This window comes from Microtus pennsylvanicus, chromosome 5 (assembly GCF_037038515.1).
Source record: "Microtus pennsylvanicus isolate mMicPen1 chromosome 5, mMicPen1.hap1, whole genome shotgun sequence".
Classification (NCBI taxonomy): domain Eukaryota; kingdom Metazoa; phylum Chordata; class Mammalia; order Rodentia; family Cricetidae; genus Microtus; species Microtus pennsylvanicus.
The window spans coordinates 79604039-79621554 of record NC_134583.1 but is presented as its reverse complement, the minus strand read 5'-3'; the positions used below and the strand labels follow the sequence as shown (position 1 = coordinate 79621554).

General features: G+C 45.6%; 1 protein-coding gene across 1 annotated transcript in view; it reads left to right on the top strand.

Annotated features, from left to right (window-relative positions):
* The window catches only part of Tcerg1l (transcription elongation regulator 1 like), a 180240-nt gene that overhangs the window by 137795 nt on the left and 24929 nt on the right, over positions 1-17516 (top strand). The window contains exon 8 of the mRNA XM_075972609.1: positions 2232-2301. Coding sequence (XP_075828724.1) covers positions 2232-2301 — 70 coding nt within the window. The remainder of the gene's footprint in view (positions 1-2231; positions 2302-17516) is intronic.

Here is a 17516-nt window from a genome sequence, read left to right as displayed (position 1 = left end):
CAGAAGCTCTGTCAGAGTTTGGCAGTATCTCCCTGTGCTCTCCTCCCCTTGGCTCCCAGCATCCTCTCACAAAGCCCAGAAAAGGGTATCAGATGCTCTGAAGCTGGAGTACAGGCTGTTGGTTGCTGGGAACTGAACTCCTGTCCTGTGCAAGAGTGGTGTGCATGCTTACCCACTAAGCCATCTCCTAGCCTCCACGCTCCCCACCTTCCCTGCCGCCATGTTGGCTGTAGAGGACATCATTGTGAGGTTAGTGTCCTAAGCTTCCTCTTCGCTTTGCAGTAAGGCTTTATGTGCTTTCAGTAGCCCATGTCTGATTTATCTGAGTGGAGTCAAGTCAGCCTGTGGAATTCCTTCAGACAAGCCCCTTAAGTTCTTTCCTCTTTCTCTATGTGCTTTGTAAACAGGTTCAACAAGGTAATCTAGGCACTTTCAGGTGGTAACTCCATGAGGTTTTTTTCCCCTTATTTTTGGGAAACTGATGACCCAGTTTGCTGGTGGCTGGTTCAAATCATCTTTGATTTTTCATGGGAACTTCATGTAGTATGCTGTTTGCTTTGGACATGGTCACAGCTGTTTCTACTCCATCATTCCTGAAGTCAGGGGAGGACAGCAACCTCTCCCTATGCCAGCACTGCCCTCGTGAGTAGAGTGCTCATAGTCTCCCAGGTGTGAAAAGGATGATTCTAATCAGTGGCAGTGGCAGAGACCAACCCAATAGATCTGCTTTGTGTGGCTTTCTGTTTCATATTGTATGTTTAAAGACAGTCAAATTTGAAAATATTGTCCTCTGTGATTTATGAATTTTTATATCAGGACAAAAACGGTCTACTTGTGTTGAGATTATTCAAAATAATCAAAAGACCTCCCAAACAATAACCAACATTCTGCAGGTTTATCTTGAATAGTATCTATATAATTATTGGACAGCCTGTGCATTTAAGGTTATCACTGATCATGGTCTCTCTGGAGTAGGCTGGGGTGTGTTATGGTTTTGTCTCTTCTATGACGTCCGTGTCATTATTGCACTAATGGGCCTATCTTGCTAGGCTGGTCATTATTGCATATGGAAGGGTTAATAACAGGATAAAAGTATTAATTATATTTCTACCCTAGTAATATGCATAGTAACTTCAGTACTATGAAAGGTAGCCCTCGTAGAGATGAAGCTTCCAGGTCAGCACCTAATGGTAAATGTAATATCTTAAAAGAAAAGATAGGAAGGTCCAAGTAGGAAGACCAGGAGTTCAAAGACCACCTTGGCTACATAAAATCTTATCTTGGCATGAGGTGGGGCAGTGAAATCACTATCCTGTGAGTTTCACACGTGTTTAGAACAGGGGCATTAGCCCTTTCAGAAACGACAAGACAATACACAGCAATTGATGGGAGGGTGTGACCAAAGTAGAAGTGTGGGGACCTGGAGGTGTACTCTGCCAAGCCGACTTTACCCTTCCTCCACTGTCAGCTCTATGACTGGCTTATAGAGATGGTGGGTTTGAGAGTGTACAGATGCAGAGGGGAAAACAGGCTAGGCTACCTCTTGTTTTTCTGGGAACAAAGTTCATGCAATGGGTCAGAATTGACAAGGCTCTAGAACCATCTCCCATTCATTCTTGCTCTTTTACAGTCAACCCGGAAACCCCAGGGCACCGGCACACATTTGCCATTCTCACATTTCATGCAGTAATTCCAGAGCCGCACCACATAGCTTGAAAACAGTACGCATCTTTCTAATGGTCAGGCTTTGGACAGAGGTAGTCTGTGATAAAGATCATATGGTATGCCAGAAGGGCCTGTTGCTCTTGCGGTGGATGGAGGAAAGCCCTGGGTACCAGGAGACCAATAAGGAGAAGCTACCACTTCAGTGGCCAACTGGCAAAGAGGCAGTGCTCATACCTGCTTGGGAAGGGCTGATCTTGCAGGTAGAGCAATGCTTGTTTGTTTGTTTGTTTTTTATCTTATTTACTCATCCAGAGGCCTGGTGACCTCTGGAGGCACAGGGGCTAGAGATGGCCTCTTTGACATCAACAATCAGGTTGATGTCAAAGTCAGGTAGGTATCTTTTCTGATATTACTAAAATTCAAAGGAATAGGTACCAAAGAAAGCAAGTTCATAGTAGTAATGTCAGTGTCTAAGAGAAATACAATTTCCTAATTTTTAGAGGGGATTCTGGCTTCCAGAGTACTAAGACTGACCCTCAACTGTGTTAATGTGATGTTTCTTTCAGCTGAAAGCAGCGATGGATCCAGTTCAGAAGATGGCAATGAGGACCAAAGTGTGAAAACTAAGAGGAATAGGTAGGTGGCATTGTCCTATCCTATTTTATCTGCCCTTGATGCTTTGGTGGCGTGAAAAGAAAACACTTCGACTACACTGAGTTAAGAAAAAAAAATTAGTTTAACTGTGAAGCAGATGCCGTGGGTTATCTCTTGGCATCTGCTCTGGATAGTTCATTAAAGTTTGGGGCCACATGCTCAGCTTCCAGAACCCCGTGGAAGTGGCCATCGTGGCCCCCTACTCAGGGCATACCTGTGTTGTGTAAAATAATTCTGGATGGATATTGCCTCTCTGGGTCTTGCTTGCAATCCATCCAGTCCTTGTCTTATAAGTTCTGGAAGTGAAGCTGTGGGCCTGTCTGCAAAACTACGTGCGGTACTTAGTGACATGAAGGTATCTATCAAACTGGCTTGTCATTGCACAGCTGCATGCATGGGATAGAACATGTCCTTTCCTTTTTAGTGTCTCTCACAAGGTCACTGGTCTGTCCTCTATATGCGGAACAACTCATGAACTTAGTTGTCCTTGGCCTCGGTAGGACCTAAATGGATATCCTACTGAAACATGCGGCTTTCTTGGGCCCATCAAGTACCTTCACCTGCATCTGGCTTCTGTATCAGCTCCCTTCATTATCTCCCCAGGCCCGGACCAGAAATTCAGAGGCTTTGGTCAAGCATGTTGGCAACATTTTCTCCTTTAAAAATGTTCCTTAATAGAAGAAGCAGACATATGGCATAACAAAAAAATGAAATCTTATTTCAGAACCATTATCCATTTTCACCTCCTTGGTCCTTCATCCTGAGATATTTCAGTAAACAAAAGGATGATGGGAAACTAGATGCTGGGCCATTATGTCTCTGACAGCTAGAATTTAGGATGGATTTTTCTCTCCAGTGAAGGCCACAGTTAGATTGGAGGGAAAACTAACTGAGTTCAGAACTGAGAAGAAACACACAAAACTTTCCAGAACTGTGAAGGGTAAAGGTGGGACACTATTGTCAAGGCTGGACACTGTGGTCCAGCAGCGGATGGTTTTTCTTATCATTGGCCTCTTGCTGCTGTGCCTCCATCTGGAGGTGGTGTAGGGTCTGTGCAGGACGGGCTACTATGAAGCAGGGACAGAACTCTTTGGTACCCTGGGGCCAAGCCTCTGATCCCAGTCTTGAGGGCCTCTGATTTCTGACTGCCTCAGCTCTTGCCTTTAAGAGGTTACTTTGTGGGAAGGCCAAAGAAATCCTATGTGACCACAGGAGATTTTTATCCAGCGTCTTTGATGATTCAAGAGTTCAAGAACTGGGAGGAAGGGCAGGCAGCCTTTTGACTTTCTTGTCTACAGCATAACTGTCAGCCAAGCTGTCCCAGCTGGTCTGTGCACAAGTGCCCTGAGTTTGAAACCCGAGACAAGCTCCCTGTGGTGCCGGGGAAATGGACTGGCCTCGGATTCTGAGCAATTGGCATTTAAATAACAGCGACACATTAATTTTGGTTTTAATCATCTGAATGACTTCCAGAATTAAAAACTGACTTTGAAACAACAAGCACAGATGTTTCCCGCAGAGCTGTTCCAGTTTCTGCAGTTGTGCGTGTCTACATCCACTGCAGCTGCGGGAGGGGCTGGTGCCTGTTGCATGCATGCTGCCATGCCTCCAGGCTCACCAGGTACTCACCCAGGGCTGCCTTGGTGAGACCGTGCCTGCCTAACACGATTCTGCAGAAAAAAAAAATGTTCAGTAGCCAGAAAACAGCCAGACTGAAGACCCAGCATATTCCAAAATGTTCTGGAAATCATTCATTTTTGATCCAGTGTACAGAGAGGGAGGCTGGGTAGGTCTGTATATTTAGAAGGGGGGCCAGCTCTGTGCATGCAGAAGGCTAGTCTTCTCTGTGTGGCAGAAGGTAGGCCTCCTTGTGTTCACAGAAATTGAGTCCTTCCCTTGTGTGTACAGAAAGTGGGCCCACCCTGTGTGTTGAAGAAGGCCCTGCTCTGTGTGAGAAGACAGGTCTGTCTTGTGCTTTGCAGAAGGCAAGCCTGCTGTATCTGCAGCCCCACCATGGTTCAGCTTCTCACCATACTTTTTGGTTTTTTGCAGTGCCATGACACCTCATGGCTCATTGATAATGACCCCCACTGCATTTGGCAAATGGCATTTCACAGGTCTGGGCACTGTATGCATTTGATATTGCAGAACTGGTTGTAGGCAGCAAGGAATATGCCCCCACACATCTTTCTGGAATCACTTCATCTTGACCTGCCCCTTTAGTATAAATAATATTTTCCCTCTTCAAAAAGCAATGAGAACTTTCTGGCAAGGTGTGACTTGCTGGCCCAATATGTCATGATGCATAGAAATAGGGGCTAAATGATAGTGATGGAGGTTCTAGATTCTTCTCTACCTCTGCATTCTGATGAGCCCTGGCACAGCTGAAACCACCTGGGGCATTCAGACACAGATGGAATTAAATTGATTGTGCAGATAATGTAGGCACAAATGATACTTTCCCTAAAATCCTCTTGGAGGAGAAATATGTCACAATGACAAGCTTTCAAAACAGAAGTATTTTAAACTACCTGGTGAGTGCCATTTCCTGAAAGCTTCTTATTTACTATTTAGTGGAATGGGTTCCTGATGCAAACTCATCCATCTTCCCGGGAACCAGAAAATTGGCTCATTGCTGCATGTCCCCTTCTCATGCAGGGTTTGGAGGTCCTGCCAGTTCCTACTTTCTGAAGACTGGGTCTTTTCATAGATTGGACCTGCTTTTGGAATGTGCTGTCTATTCTAGGGAGTTGAGACTTTATTTCAAATTCAAATGAAATTATTTTGGGGGCACTTAGCAAAAGTATGTCATTCGGTTCAGAAACCAGAATGGAAGTAACCACGAAACATTACAGAGAAGTTGTTATGGGCATACATGGTAGCCCCTTCCTGAGAAGCCAGGTTTTGCTATTCAAGAATTGGGGTTTCCACTGAGTCAATGAATTTTGTACTTTAGTTACTGTTGGCACAGTGGCTTTGATAGCATTCTGACATTTCCATGACATCAGTACAGATTTTTTGCTCTGGGTTGATTAAAAGATGGGACATTGTGTATTATGTTGCTCTCTAACCTTTTGGGATGCAACCATTGGCTTTGGATGTACCAAGCTGAGTGTCTCCTGCCACAGAATTGTCAGGTCAAGTAAAGTGTTGTTATGGTTAAATCTTGACTATTAACTTGGCAGGATTTAGAATCACCTAGGAGACACACCTCCAGGAGGGTGTTTCAACACCCATCCTGAATGTGGACAGCAGCACTCACTGTCTGAGAGTCCAGGCTATAGACACAATGCGACCAGCTGCTGCTCCTCTGCCACCGTGCCTTCCTTGCCATGATGGTCAGTCCCCCCAAACTATGGGTCAAAAGAAACTCGGCTTTAACTTGTTTATGGTGGGTGTTGTCACAGCTATGAGAAAAGTTACTAATCTAGATCATTTTTGAGGTCATAGTCAGCTTTCCTTGAAGACCCAAGATGCTGGGGTGAGTAAGAAGTGGCCTTATGTCATTCTGTTGCATTCTCCAAACCTTCCCCTACTGCTCTACTCCCAGACACCAAGAGTCTCCAGATGGAGCTATGGTGAAGAGCAATTTCAGACCACTTAGGAGGAGGTGGGTACCACAGAGAATCCCACCTTTGTGTATTTGAGATTCTCTCCCAGGAATTGTATGGCTATAATTCATCTTCTTGTAGGTCTGTACCCCAGACATGACCCTATGGCAAGATGAACCCTTTCAGAATAAATTAAAAGTGCCATTATCTGAAAGCCAAACATGAGAATTTAATAATAACTTTCTATCCTGGCCAACAAGGTCAAGATGGGAGGTTTAGAAGCTCCCAGTCCTTGGATAGTCTTCAGGTCAATTCTATCCCTAGATAGTGTTGTCTGTGGGAAGGTCGAGGAGGTGACCCCTTTGCAGACAGAGAACTGCTGCCATCTGGTCAGCAGGAAGGTCAGTATACAGAGCTCTGGTCCTCAAGTGTGAGCTGAGCCCTTCTCCTTCCTTCCCTGTGTCTTAGTTACTTTTCTAATGCTATGACAAAATGCCATGGCCATGGTAATTTAGAAAAGAAACTGCTTAAGCCGGGCGATTGGTGGCACATGCCTTTAATCCCAGCACTCAGGAGGCAGGGGCAGGTAGATCTCTGTGATTTCAGGCCAGCCTGGTCTATAAGAGCTAGTTCCAGGACAGGCTCCAAAGCTACAGAGAAACCCTGTCTGTGTTTAATTGGTCTTACGGTTGCAGATGGTTAGAGGCCAGAGCAAAAGCATGGTGGCAGGGACAGCTGAGAGCTCACATCTTGATCTATAAGTAGGAAGCAGAGAGAGAAAACACACTGGCAATGGTGTGGAACTTTTGAAACCTTGAAGTTCAGAGTTACACACCTCCTCCAACAAGACCACTCTTCCTAATCCTTTCCAAATGGTTCCACCAACTGAAGACCAAGTATTCAAACACTTGAGTGTGGGGGACCATTTTGGAAAATTACTACTGAGAGTGGGAAGTATTTCAAAATACTTTAAGAAAATGTTCTGAAATCACACCTCTAAAGATGGCCCAGGAAGACAATAGATTGGCCTGCCTCTCTGTGCCAGCCCTGCCTAATTCCCCAGGTTCGTTGTGAGACAACAGGGAGTGCGAAGTCTGTGTAGTCTTTGACATGTATGGTGATGAACAAATTACTCACCTCCACTTAGCTTTTAAGCAATCGCTTACACTTAATTCATTCTTTCAGGTGATCAATTGACTCGACATAGAAACCTGTGCTGGATCTTTGCCATGTATCACTAAGGTGTCCCAGGCAGGACCCTTCATTGACATCTGCCTCTGAGAAGATTGAGTGCGGATGTAGCAGTTTGTCATGGGATTTCAATTTGTCTTTTTAAGCTACAAAGTGAACAGTCCTGTGAATTTACTTTATTCTGAAAGCAGCAAAAAACTCACATATTTCCTAGATGGGGGAGCATTCGTCAGGAGACAGCTGTGTTACAGACTTGGATGCTATGTCTGCACACAAGGCTGTTTCCTTGTGGGTGGGAGAGGTGGAGTTCATATTTATCATAAAGCTTTTCATTTGAACTGAGAGAAGTCTGAAATCTGGCTGTTCTATTAAGAGGCCAGACTAGAATGGGGTCTAGAGTGTCTGGCCTCTGATTATTCTTCATTGGTTTTCTATACCCTACTTACCTAACATCCATCTTACACTTATTGTATAGTGAGAACTTGGCTTTCATTGACCCCGTGATCTTCACCCTGTGTGAGCAAGGGCAGGCAGGCATCCTTGGGATGGTCCAGGCTAGCAGGGAACTTGGAGATAAAATCATGGTTTGTTACTTCTGACTTCCCATCCCATGGATAGAACAGTCTTTGGCAGAATCTCTTCCAATGAGAGTCTCTTCATATACTTCGTTCTAGAAGCCTATAGTCTGGTGGTTGCTGGAAGTCCTTGGGCCTTCCTGAGCTCTGAAGCAAAGCCCTGCGCATACGCAGGTCCCTCCTCAAGGCTGTGGAGCATGAGCAAGCCACCCTCACATGAAGAGAGGAAGACATGACTTCTCCATATCAAGGTTCCATCTGACTGGCTTGTCAAACTGTGTGCAGGGTCCTGCGTTTGGGGCCCCTGATGCTTGAGGAGGTGTGGGTGCTCCTCGTCTTGCTAGCAGGATGCAGATTTCTGAGACAATGCTAGACCTGCAGCTCTTGCCAGGCAACCACACAGTCTCATTTCTGCTATGAAAGGTTGAGGCTCTGGAAGGCAGGCAAAGTGGATGGCTGATAAGTGAATGGGCAAATTCCCAGATGATGTAAACCTTGCCTTCCTCATCAGCCACACACTGAACAAATTTCTCTTACCACCCAGTGTGTATAGATTTGGGGCTGCTTAGACAGTGGCACGGAGGACAATAGTTTATGGTCTGGGGCCTTGGGTAGCGTTGTGCTGGTTTCTGGTTCTGGTTCTGGTTCTGGTCCTGGTTCTGGGGACTGAGTCCCTCTCTTCAGCAGCCAGTTGTAATGTTCAGCTCTGCTATGCGCTTCCCTTCTGCACACTCCCTTTCGCCTGGAATCCAGGGCACTTCCCACCCTGAGGACACCTTCCCTCCCACTGATTGTCAAGCTACCAGGCCCACATCTGCGAGGGGGGTTTCAGTTGTTTCTCAGCTTCCTCCAGGAACACCAGCAGCCCAGAGACCCACATGACAATTCTGAAATGGCTGCCACATTTCGAAGTTGCTAGACAGTTTCTTAAGTGGAAAGGTAGCTCATGGGGTACATGAAATGGTATAAGGCAAAGTTGGCTAGTTGGTGCCCACTGGCGGGCTATGGCATGTTTTCTTTCCAGAGGCCCATCTGCCTTCAGTAAGCTTGCTGAAGTCAGCTAGCCAATGCTTAGTGTGTGATATTCCTCTGCCAGGAGTTCCACATATGTCACCACTAGAATACAGAGGGACATTGTCAAGTGGGGGAAGGATCTCCACAATTGTTTTTTTTTAATAAAATAGATTGGCACACGGTCTCTGCATGTGGGTGACAGTTGTGTGGCTTGGTCTATTTGTGGGGCCCCTAGCAGTGGGATCAGAACCTGTCCCTGGTGTATGATCTGGCTTTTAGGAATTTAGGCCCCATGCTGGGATGCCTCAGCCAGCCTTGGTGCTGCCTCAACTCGATAAGCTATGCTTTGTTGACTGCCATGGGAGATCTTACCCTTTTGGAACAGAGGAAGAGTAGATGTGTGTGTGTGTGTGGGGGGGTGATGAGAGGTGGAGGGAGAGGATGAAAAGAGAGGCAGGGGAGGGGAAACTCTGGTTGTTATGTAAAATAAATGAAATAATTTAATAAAAATAAAGCTTGTCAACAATTTAGAACATCCCAAACCCTGCAGAGGCACTAAGCCCCTTTCTTCTCATCTTCCATGAACGACACTGTGTTTTCCATGCGATAAACAATAATCCTGATCTGTGTGGTTGTTCCTCTATTACGGAGACTACTCAGTTTGGGGGAGGAAGGTGGTTATGATTCCAGATGATCAAAGGCCAGCAAGACAAGGAAACCAGTGTGTGCTCCTATAGAGGGAAGCTGCCTGAGGCCCTGCCTGGAGGCAGGACAGCACCACTGAGGGGCGGTATGAGCAACACAAGCTGGTGCATTTGTAATACCCAGGTTAGACAAAGCCCTTCCATCAAAGCAAACAGGCCTGGAGCTGAAGGGAGAGAGAAGGCAAGCCACTTTCCTGCTAACACTGCTGGAGCAGGCCCCACAGTGAGGATGACAAAGGAATACTTCCTGTAATGGCCATCTTAAGTGTAATTACAGAAGAATTCAACACAGTAAACAAAATACACCTTACCCTCACATTTAGATTTCCCTGCTCCCACAACCTCTATTCACCCAGGAAGAGTCTCAGCAAAGATTGATGTATATTAGGTTGGTCTGTAGGCGCGTCTGGGTGTGTGGGGGCTCTAGTTCATGGCTCCCCAGTTATTCTGAAACAAACCCCAAGCACTGTGTACATTTCATTTGTAAATATCTTAGGATAATGGCTTAATATAATCCTTGAAAGTAAACCACTAAGAATCTTTTTTAACTTTATTTTATTATTATTATTAAAAATTTCCTCCTCCTCCTCACCTCCCATTTCCCTCTCCCATCCACCCACTTCCCCTCCCCCTACCTCTCCAGTCCAAAGAGCAGTCTTTTGACATCTTTAGGTGCTCTCCAGTCCTAGAGGGTTCAAGGTTCCTTGATTTGTTTTCTTTTACACGTCCATGTCCTAAACAAGGGTCTCAGTCAAGTTCAGCTCCTGCAGGCTGTTGGTATTTGGTCTCAGTTTCTTTTAATCTTTAGACTTGTCTCATCCACTCCTCGTCACTAAAGACATTAAAACTTCTTTACAGAGCAGGGTGCTGTGTAGGCTGGACCCATTACACTTGTGTACGTGGGGTTGCACAGACTCCAGGTTACGTTAGGTTTATGGTGTACAGGAATGTCTCCCACCAGGAGGTCATCACACCTGGCCAGGACTTTCTGGGATGTAGCAGGTGATTTAACCTACTCATTCTTTCAAGATTTCTAAACACTGGGGCCTAAAGTTTGTCATTTTGTTTGCATTTTAATAGTTTGACTATTTTTCTGCTACTATTGCTTTAATTTTGTTTATTATTGCCTGTGTTTATGATGTGTGGGTGGGGTACACGCATGTCATCATGTATAGGTGGAGGTCAAGGGCAGCTTTATTGAGTCAGTTCATTTCTTCCACTTTTATATGGGTTTCGGGGTTCAAGCTTAGATCACCAGGCTTGTGTGGCAAATGCCTTTACACACTGCCCTAGCTCCTGTGGCTCGAATGAAACACCCAACCCAACCACAAGCCTTTGAGGGGAGAAAGGATTACCTTAGGTCACAATTCCAGCTATCAGCTGGTAATTATTAGGAAGTTAAGAGCAGAGAGAGAATGAATTTATGCAATGCCCTCTTGCTTTTTTGCTGTGCTCAGCTCCATTTCCTCCTGCATACAGTTTCGGGATCCTCTGCATAGGTGATGGTGCTGAGAGCTCACAGTGGGGTGTGTTTCCCCGCATCAGTGAAGTGAATTAAGGCCATCCCTGTAGACATGCCCACAGACCGACCCAATACAGAGAACCCTTTGTTGAGACTCCCCAGATGATTCTAGGTGCTTCACAGGCTAAGGTTTGATGCTCTTTCCTGACAAAGTCAATTTCCAAAGCAACTTATGTGTTCCCTGGTGTCCTCCACAGATGATCCGCTCCTTACAAACCCCTGGGTTTTAACATAGGTGATGTGTTTAAAATGATGATAGTGATTATTGGTTGCTGCAGGTCTGAGGTGTATGCTACCAAAATATGGAGGTGTCTTTTCACATCTGGCCCCTTCCTTGCCTGTGTTTTGCTGTGTTCTGTTGCACCATTGTTCATCTTGTTAGAGACTCTAAGTCTGCTCTTTGGCTCTTCTTTACCCCACGATACCACTTTCCTAACATCCTGGTTTCTCCCTTCTTGACTTCGAATTCTTTTTACATGTCTATTTATCTATTCCTATGGTGCATATGTGTGTGCACAGTGTGTGTGTGTGTGTGTGTGTGTGTGTGTGTGTGTGACAAATGGAGGTCAAAAGACAACTTTGTGGAAGGTTCTCACCCTTCACCTATACGTGGGCTTCCAGGGTTGATCTCAGGCCTGTATCGCTAGGCAGCAGGCATCTTTACCCACTGGGCTCTTTCACTGACCCCTCAATTTCTATTTCTGTTAAGACATGATCATCCTTGGTCACATGTATTCTGGTTACTGTATTTTTTCCTCTCTAATTTTTTTGTTTGTTTTTAAACATTTCTTTGATTTTCTTAGATTTCTTCTCCACATCTTTATTTTTTTTCCAATTGTCTCCTCCCTCGTGTTTTTTGCTCTTCCTTGTGCTGTTATTTAGTGGCCTATATCATACTCTTTCTACTTTTTCTAGCTCAGTTTCTACAGTTATGCTTTCCTCAGGCTCTTGGGTGTGCCATCCTTGCCTCGTTGCTGGTATCCACACTATTTTGTCCATAATTTCAGCTATGTACTGGCTGGGAGTGGGATGAGGCTTTGATTTGGTTGTCCATGTTGATGTTATGTTGTGATGGGTAGGGCTGTGGCTGTGCCCCTGAGTTCAGCCTAGCACCCTCTCCTAAGTAAGGAACAAAGGGGTCCTGTGTTTGGGCTCTGTGCTTGCTTCCCCACAACTTCCTATGCCTTTGTTGTCCCTGGTGCTCCTGGCCTTCCTAATTTTCCTTCAGTGGAGGTCTTACCTGGGAAGTTTTCGAAGCCCCACCCCTCCACAACCTCCCCGTATCCCATGGACTTTCCTGCAGTTTAGACACTTCTATGTCAGCTACAATTTTGAAGAGATGCTTGGGTTGAAGTCAGGTGTCTCTAACCCTAGGGCTTTGCTCACTGTGGGGCTATAGACTTGCTAGTGCTCAGGGCCTCGTGGTGTGGGGGCTCCATGAGCCTTCTTCTCAGACAGCTGCCAATACTGAAGACCTGTGGGGCTGTGATCAGACAGCACCCATTCATAATTCAGTGTGTCAAGATGCCTGTGGCTTTTTGATTTATTTTTCTTGCAACTCTGTCTGCTTTGGGTGATGTATCTAAGAAGGTTTTTAAAAATGGCCCCTGCCTTTCCTGTATTGAGTACACAAGGCTTCTTTCCGTTTTAAGTAAGATTTCCAAAGAGCCTTGTATTCTGAGATGCATGTGTCCATGGTTTGTTTCTTTTCTTCAATAGTCCCCAAAAGGTATACCCCACAAATGACCACCATCATTATCATCACCATCATCATCACCGTCACTATTATGCTGCCTGGAGGCAGTAGGTAGAGGGAGGGAAGTGGGTTTTATTGTTATAGTTTGCTCTGAGTGTCAATCACGCTCCAAATACCCACTGCTCTCCCTTGGCCGAGACCTGGTCTGGTTGAGGACTTCCTTAGGGAAAGGTCGCTGGCCAAACTTGCCTAGGGAGTTTGTGCTGTATGCAGACTACAGTAAATGTCAGCTCCCAGACCCACCTTCATGTGCCCCCAATGAGATGCCACAGGGTGGCATATCAGAAACACATCTGCTACTGATTAAGAACCTGTGACTGCTGGGAAACCTTCCAGATTTAGCTAATCCAAGCACTAGAGCAGTATAAAAGGGGCATAGTACCCCACAGAGCCACCAATGGAACAGGTGCACCAACCAGTGCCTGTTGCCTGGTCTGCTATAAAGATGTCTTGCTTCTGGTGGTTCCAGGAGTTGGAGCTCCAGGCTTACTGGGATTCTGCCATAAGTCAGAAGAGGCCACCACCATAAATCAAATCAGAACCATTTGCTGATCAGCTATTGTACTAAGCCATTTGAATGCATTATCTCAACTTAGAGGGTTTGATGTGGTTACACAGAGAATTATATAATCAAGATGCTTTTCAGCAGCTAATTCACAACCAAGGGACTCATGGCTTATGAATGACAAAAAAAAAAAAAAAAAACCTTTGCCCACAGGGCCACCAACATGCTATAGGACCCAAAATGTATGAAGTCAGGACACAGCTGTTTCTGTCACTCTTTATTCTGTTCTCTATGTCTAGTGTGGCTCCTGACGTATACTGACAGTTGTAACCGCAAGGTCAGCAGATGGTGGGAGAGATGAGTAAATATGCCCACACTGAGGACACACAGAATGGTTACCCAGCCTTCGAGGCCTTCCTGGCCTGGGGCATAGCAGATAAGGGATTTGGTGAATGCTGGGAAATGTCCTTGTAAACCATCAAAAGACAGCAGAGGAACAACAGCTCTGCTCAGCTTCTTGCATATTTCTGGCTTAGAAGTGTGCCAGGCCCTTAGCTTAAATTTTGCCTATGGCTCTGATCCACCTTAGAGAGTCATCTGTCCCCATAGCAGCATGAGCTTTGTGTCCCCGCCTGAACAGCGTAGGCAGAGCTGAGGCTCCCTTGCTCTGGTCTTTTCCAGAACCTCAGCACCCCAGAGCCCCAGATTGATGAGCCAACCTGCTTTACAGCTGCCAGAAGCGTACCCCTGCACGGCACAGCGTGGAGGCTAAATGCCAGACACAGAGATCGCTCAAAGTGCACTACATCTGAAGATCATTTGTAACACTCCACGATAAGATGTCGGAGGCCCCATAGGGCAAAAAGATTCACAGAAACTTTGATTCCTGCAGAATTTTATATTGTGTCTAACACCAGAGTTACAGGCTGGTGATATTTTGATGATAAATTCCTAGCCATTTTTTTCTGGAAGACAGTTCTCCCCATCCATTAAATCAAATAAGAGGGGATATGTCCCTAGCTAGGCAGAAGCTGGAGCTTAGTTGGGGAGGAGCAATTATGGATGGCCGAAGCCACCATAGCCAAAAACGGTTCCCAACTGTCATCATCACCATCATTCATGTCATTGCTATCATTGTTAGCACCACCATCATTGTCACCATCATCATCAGCATCATTGCCACCATTACTAACAGCATCACCATCATTATCATTATCACTACCATCATCATCATCGTACCATGGTCCCAATAGCATCACCATCATCATTACCATCATCACCATTGTTATCAAATCCCAAATCAAGTCATTGACAAACCACCTGCTGTACTAAGCCATTTAAGCATGTGATATCAATTTAAAAGGGATATTACACAGATAATTGTAAATAAACACTAGACATTTTTCTCCCATCTAATTTTTTCAAAATCTCAAATGACAGATACTATAAGTATTTAAATTTTATGGATAGAAAAAGTACAACAATGAAATAGGGTTCAAGAAGAGTTGCCTACGGTCCCACACTACATTTTAGGGTGAGATCTAAGGTGTGTGAGACCATGGAGAGCAAACTTAATTCGTACCCAACATTTCTCCCTCTACCCCACAATGTGAATCCGATTTTGTGGCTATTGCGGGCATAAGGACAGTGGGAATGGAGAAATTAGTGCACTCTCTGGCAGAGCTAACTCCCAGACTGCTGGAGCAACCAGCCTTATTTGAGCCCTACCATTTCTCTCTCAGCTCCTGACTTGTATGCAGCATTGAAAAAAACTCTGAACTATGGTACATTTGTAAAGAAAATTTCTTGTCATAAATTTCTTTGACTACCTTCGTCAGTGACATTAGAAGCCCACGGCCACACATTGAGAAGGATTAAACAACGTGGCAGTAATTGCACACTGGGCAGCTTCTGCAGTCACCAGGCTAAAACACTAAGACAAAAGCTGGGATGGGGTGGGGCTGTGAGGACGTAGGGCTACTAGATGCCAAAGAAGGAAAGCTGAAGGCAGCAAAATCGATTCTCTTTAGGAAGTGGACCTGAAATTCTACTGCATTCAATGTCTTCAAGAAAGTTGTAACCACAAAGTCAAACCCAACAAGGATTTACTTAGTAATTGTTGGTGAGGAGGGCAACAAGCCGTTCACTGCCCACAGGAACCCAGGGACTGGGCTCTGCAGTTGTAGGAAACAGATATGGGAATGGCTCTTTAAGAAAACCAACCTTCATAAGACAGCCCAGGCCCCCAGATCAGGGACTCTATCCCAACATGCTGACTCCCACTGCAGACACCAATGGTAAGGTGCCTCTAATGTATTCATATCAGCTGCTTTAACTGAATGAGTATCAGCAACTAGGTCACTTTTTGAGGAATAGAGGTTAGTTAAGTCACAGTCAAGAGGTTCAAGACCTGAAAAACTGAATCTTGTGGTAGCACAGAGCATCACAAGGGGACACAGAGGATACTTGCTACCTCAGGAATCTGCATGATGAAGCCACTCGCAACATTGCCTTGACCTTCTCTAACTCCAGTCACACACTGAAGGACCCACCTGTCACATTGTTTGTATTTCCACAGCAGTGTGATGAGACGGTCTCTCTGAATATCACCCACATAGCCACACAGCTGCCCACATATCCACACATCTGCCCACAAAGCCACATTTGGCCATGCATGTGGGGGATCCTTGACTTTCCTTTAGGTTAAGTTGGTTAATTTGTCACAGAACTCACCAAAACTGATATACTTGTGGTTTGAGTTTTGGTGATTTCCATTTGTGAAAGGGAGCAACTCAGCAACAGGCAGTAGAAGAGACAGGTAAAATCAGACAGGTCCCAAGGACTGGAGCCTTGTTTCTGAAGAGCAAGCGTGTGCTGCCTGCACAAGGGACTGGTGTGGTCTTATCCAGAAAGTGCCCAAACCCCATTGTTCCAGAGTTTTATTTGAGTTTCATTGATTGCCAGTAATTAGCTTCTTCACTAGTAGAAATACTGGATTCCACAAGAAGTCCCCACTTATATCCTGGTTATGGTGGTGGCTGGAGCCGAGTCCTAAACTGCTCACCACATGACTGATGGATCTAACAGGACAACCTGGATCACCTCGTTGGTGGCTGCTCAAGTGTGGTCCTGTCTGCGGTCTGCAAAGTGTCTGCTTGTGGATAATACAGACCTCTAGTCAGTCAGGATGTTTCCTTCTCTGCCAGGAATTCTGTCAAAGACCTGACAAGTGCTGTCACAGGCCCAAATCATGAGGATCCAGGCCACCCACTCTGCCTATCACCACCCTGTACGGGCTCCAGGGAAGTAATCAGTACAGTCGCTGGCCAGTAGTTCAGCTGCAAGAACTGATGTGCCTTGTGGATATGCCATGACACAGAGGTACATCAAGATGCTGTGAGCCCCTGGGAACTCCAGCTGGCATCTGAAAGGGCCTTTAGGCTGGTTCTGGCAGGGTCTTCAGACTGGTGGTGGGCACCTGCAAACTGACACAGACTGGGAGGCTGGCCAGGCTGTGGACACCTCTATCACTAGGACTCCATATGCTCCTGGCCTCAGTGCCCAGCGCTGGCGGAGATGAGCTCACTGTCCATTTGCATAGCCCTGGATTCAGATCTGGACAGCTGCCTTTGGTGTTACCTCCTGGTAATCAGCTGGGTGACAGCAGAAGAGGCCTCTTCACCAGATCTGTAGGAGCAACAGCGGAAGAGTTCTATGGATACACCAAGCCCCAGCCACAGGGAGGGGTCAGAGATGAAGCCCAGCATAGCAGAATGTAGTGATGTCTTCTCGGAGTGGGTGGGCCTCTGGCTGCCACTCCCTACCCTGTATAATTTTAGCTGCTTTGCAGGAATAGGAGGTGCCGGGAGCCACCCCCGATGGTGGACAGGTACAAGCAGAGGAGACAAGAAGCTGCCGAGGAAAGGGAATGAGGCAGGCCATGGTGGTCTGGAGAATCTTGCAGCCTGACTGACTAGCAGCCAGAGTGCTTCTTTATTTATGCAGAATTTAGTAATTAGGGATACATTCATGTTGTTCCAAAACATAAATCATATCATTTTTGTTTTCGGATATGTGTTTTGCTTTCTTTTGCTCATCTTGTAGTCATTGTTAATAAGCTCACTTTGAGACATCATTAATAAACTATGACAGAACAGAGTTATCATCTCCAGTCATTTTCCCTCAAGTTTTGACACCATTGATAAACAGAATTATCATTTTTACTCATTAACCCCATAACCCAACTTTTAAGAGTCTAGAGGCATATGATAAGTTATTCTCAGGCTACAAAGACATTTGACCAAAACAATCTTCAAGGACAGGCATGGTGCCATGTCCCAAGCAGTGTAGTATTAACTCTCAATGGTCAGAGTGCCCAA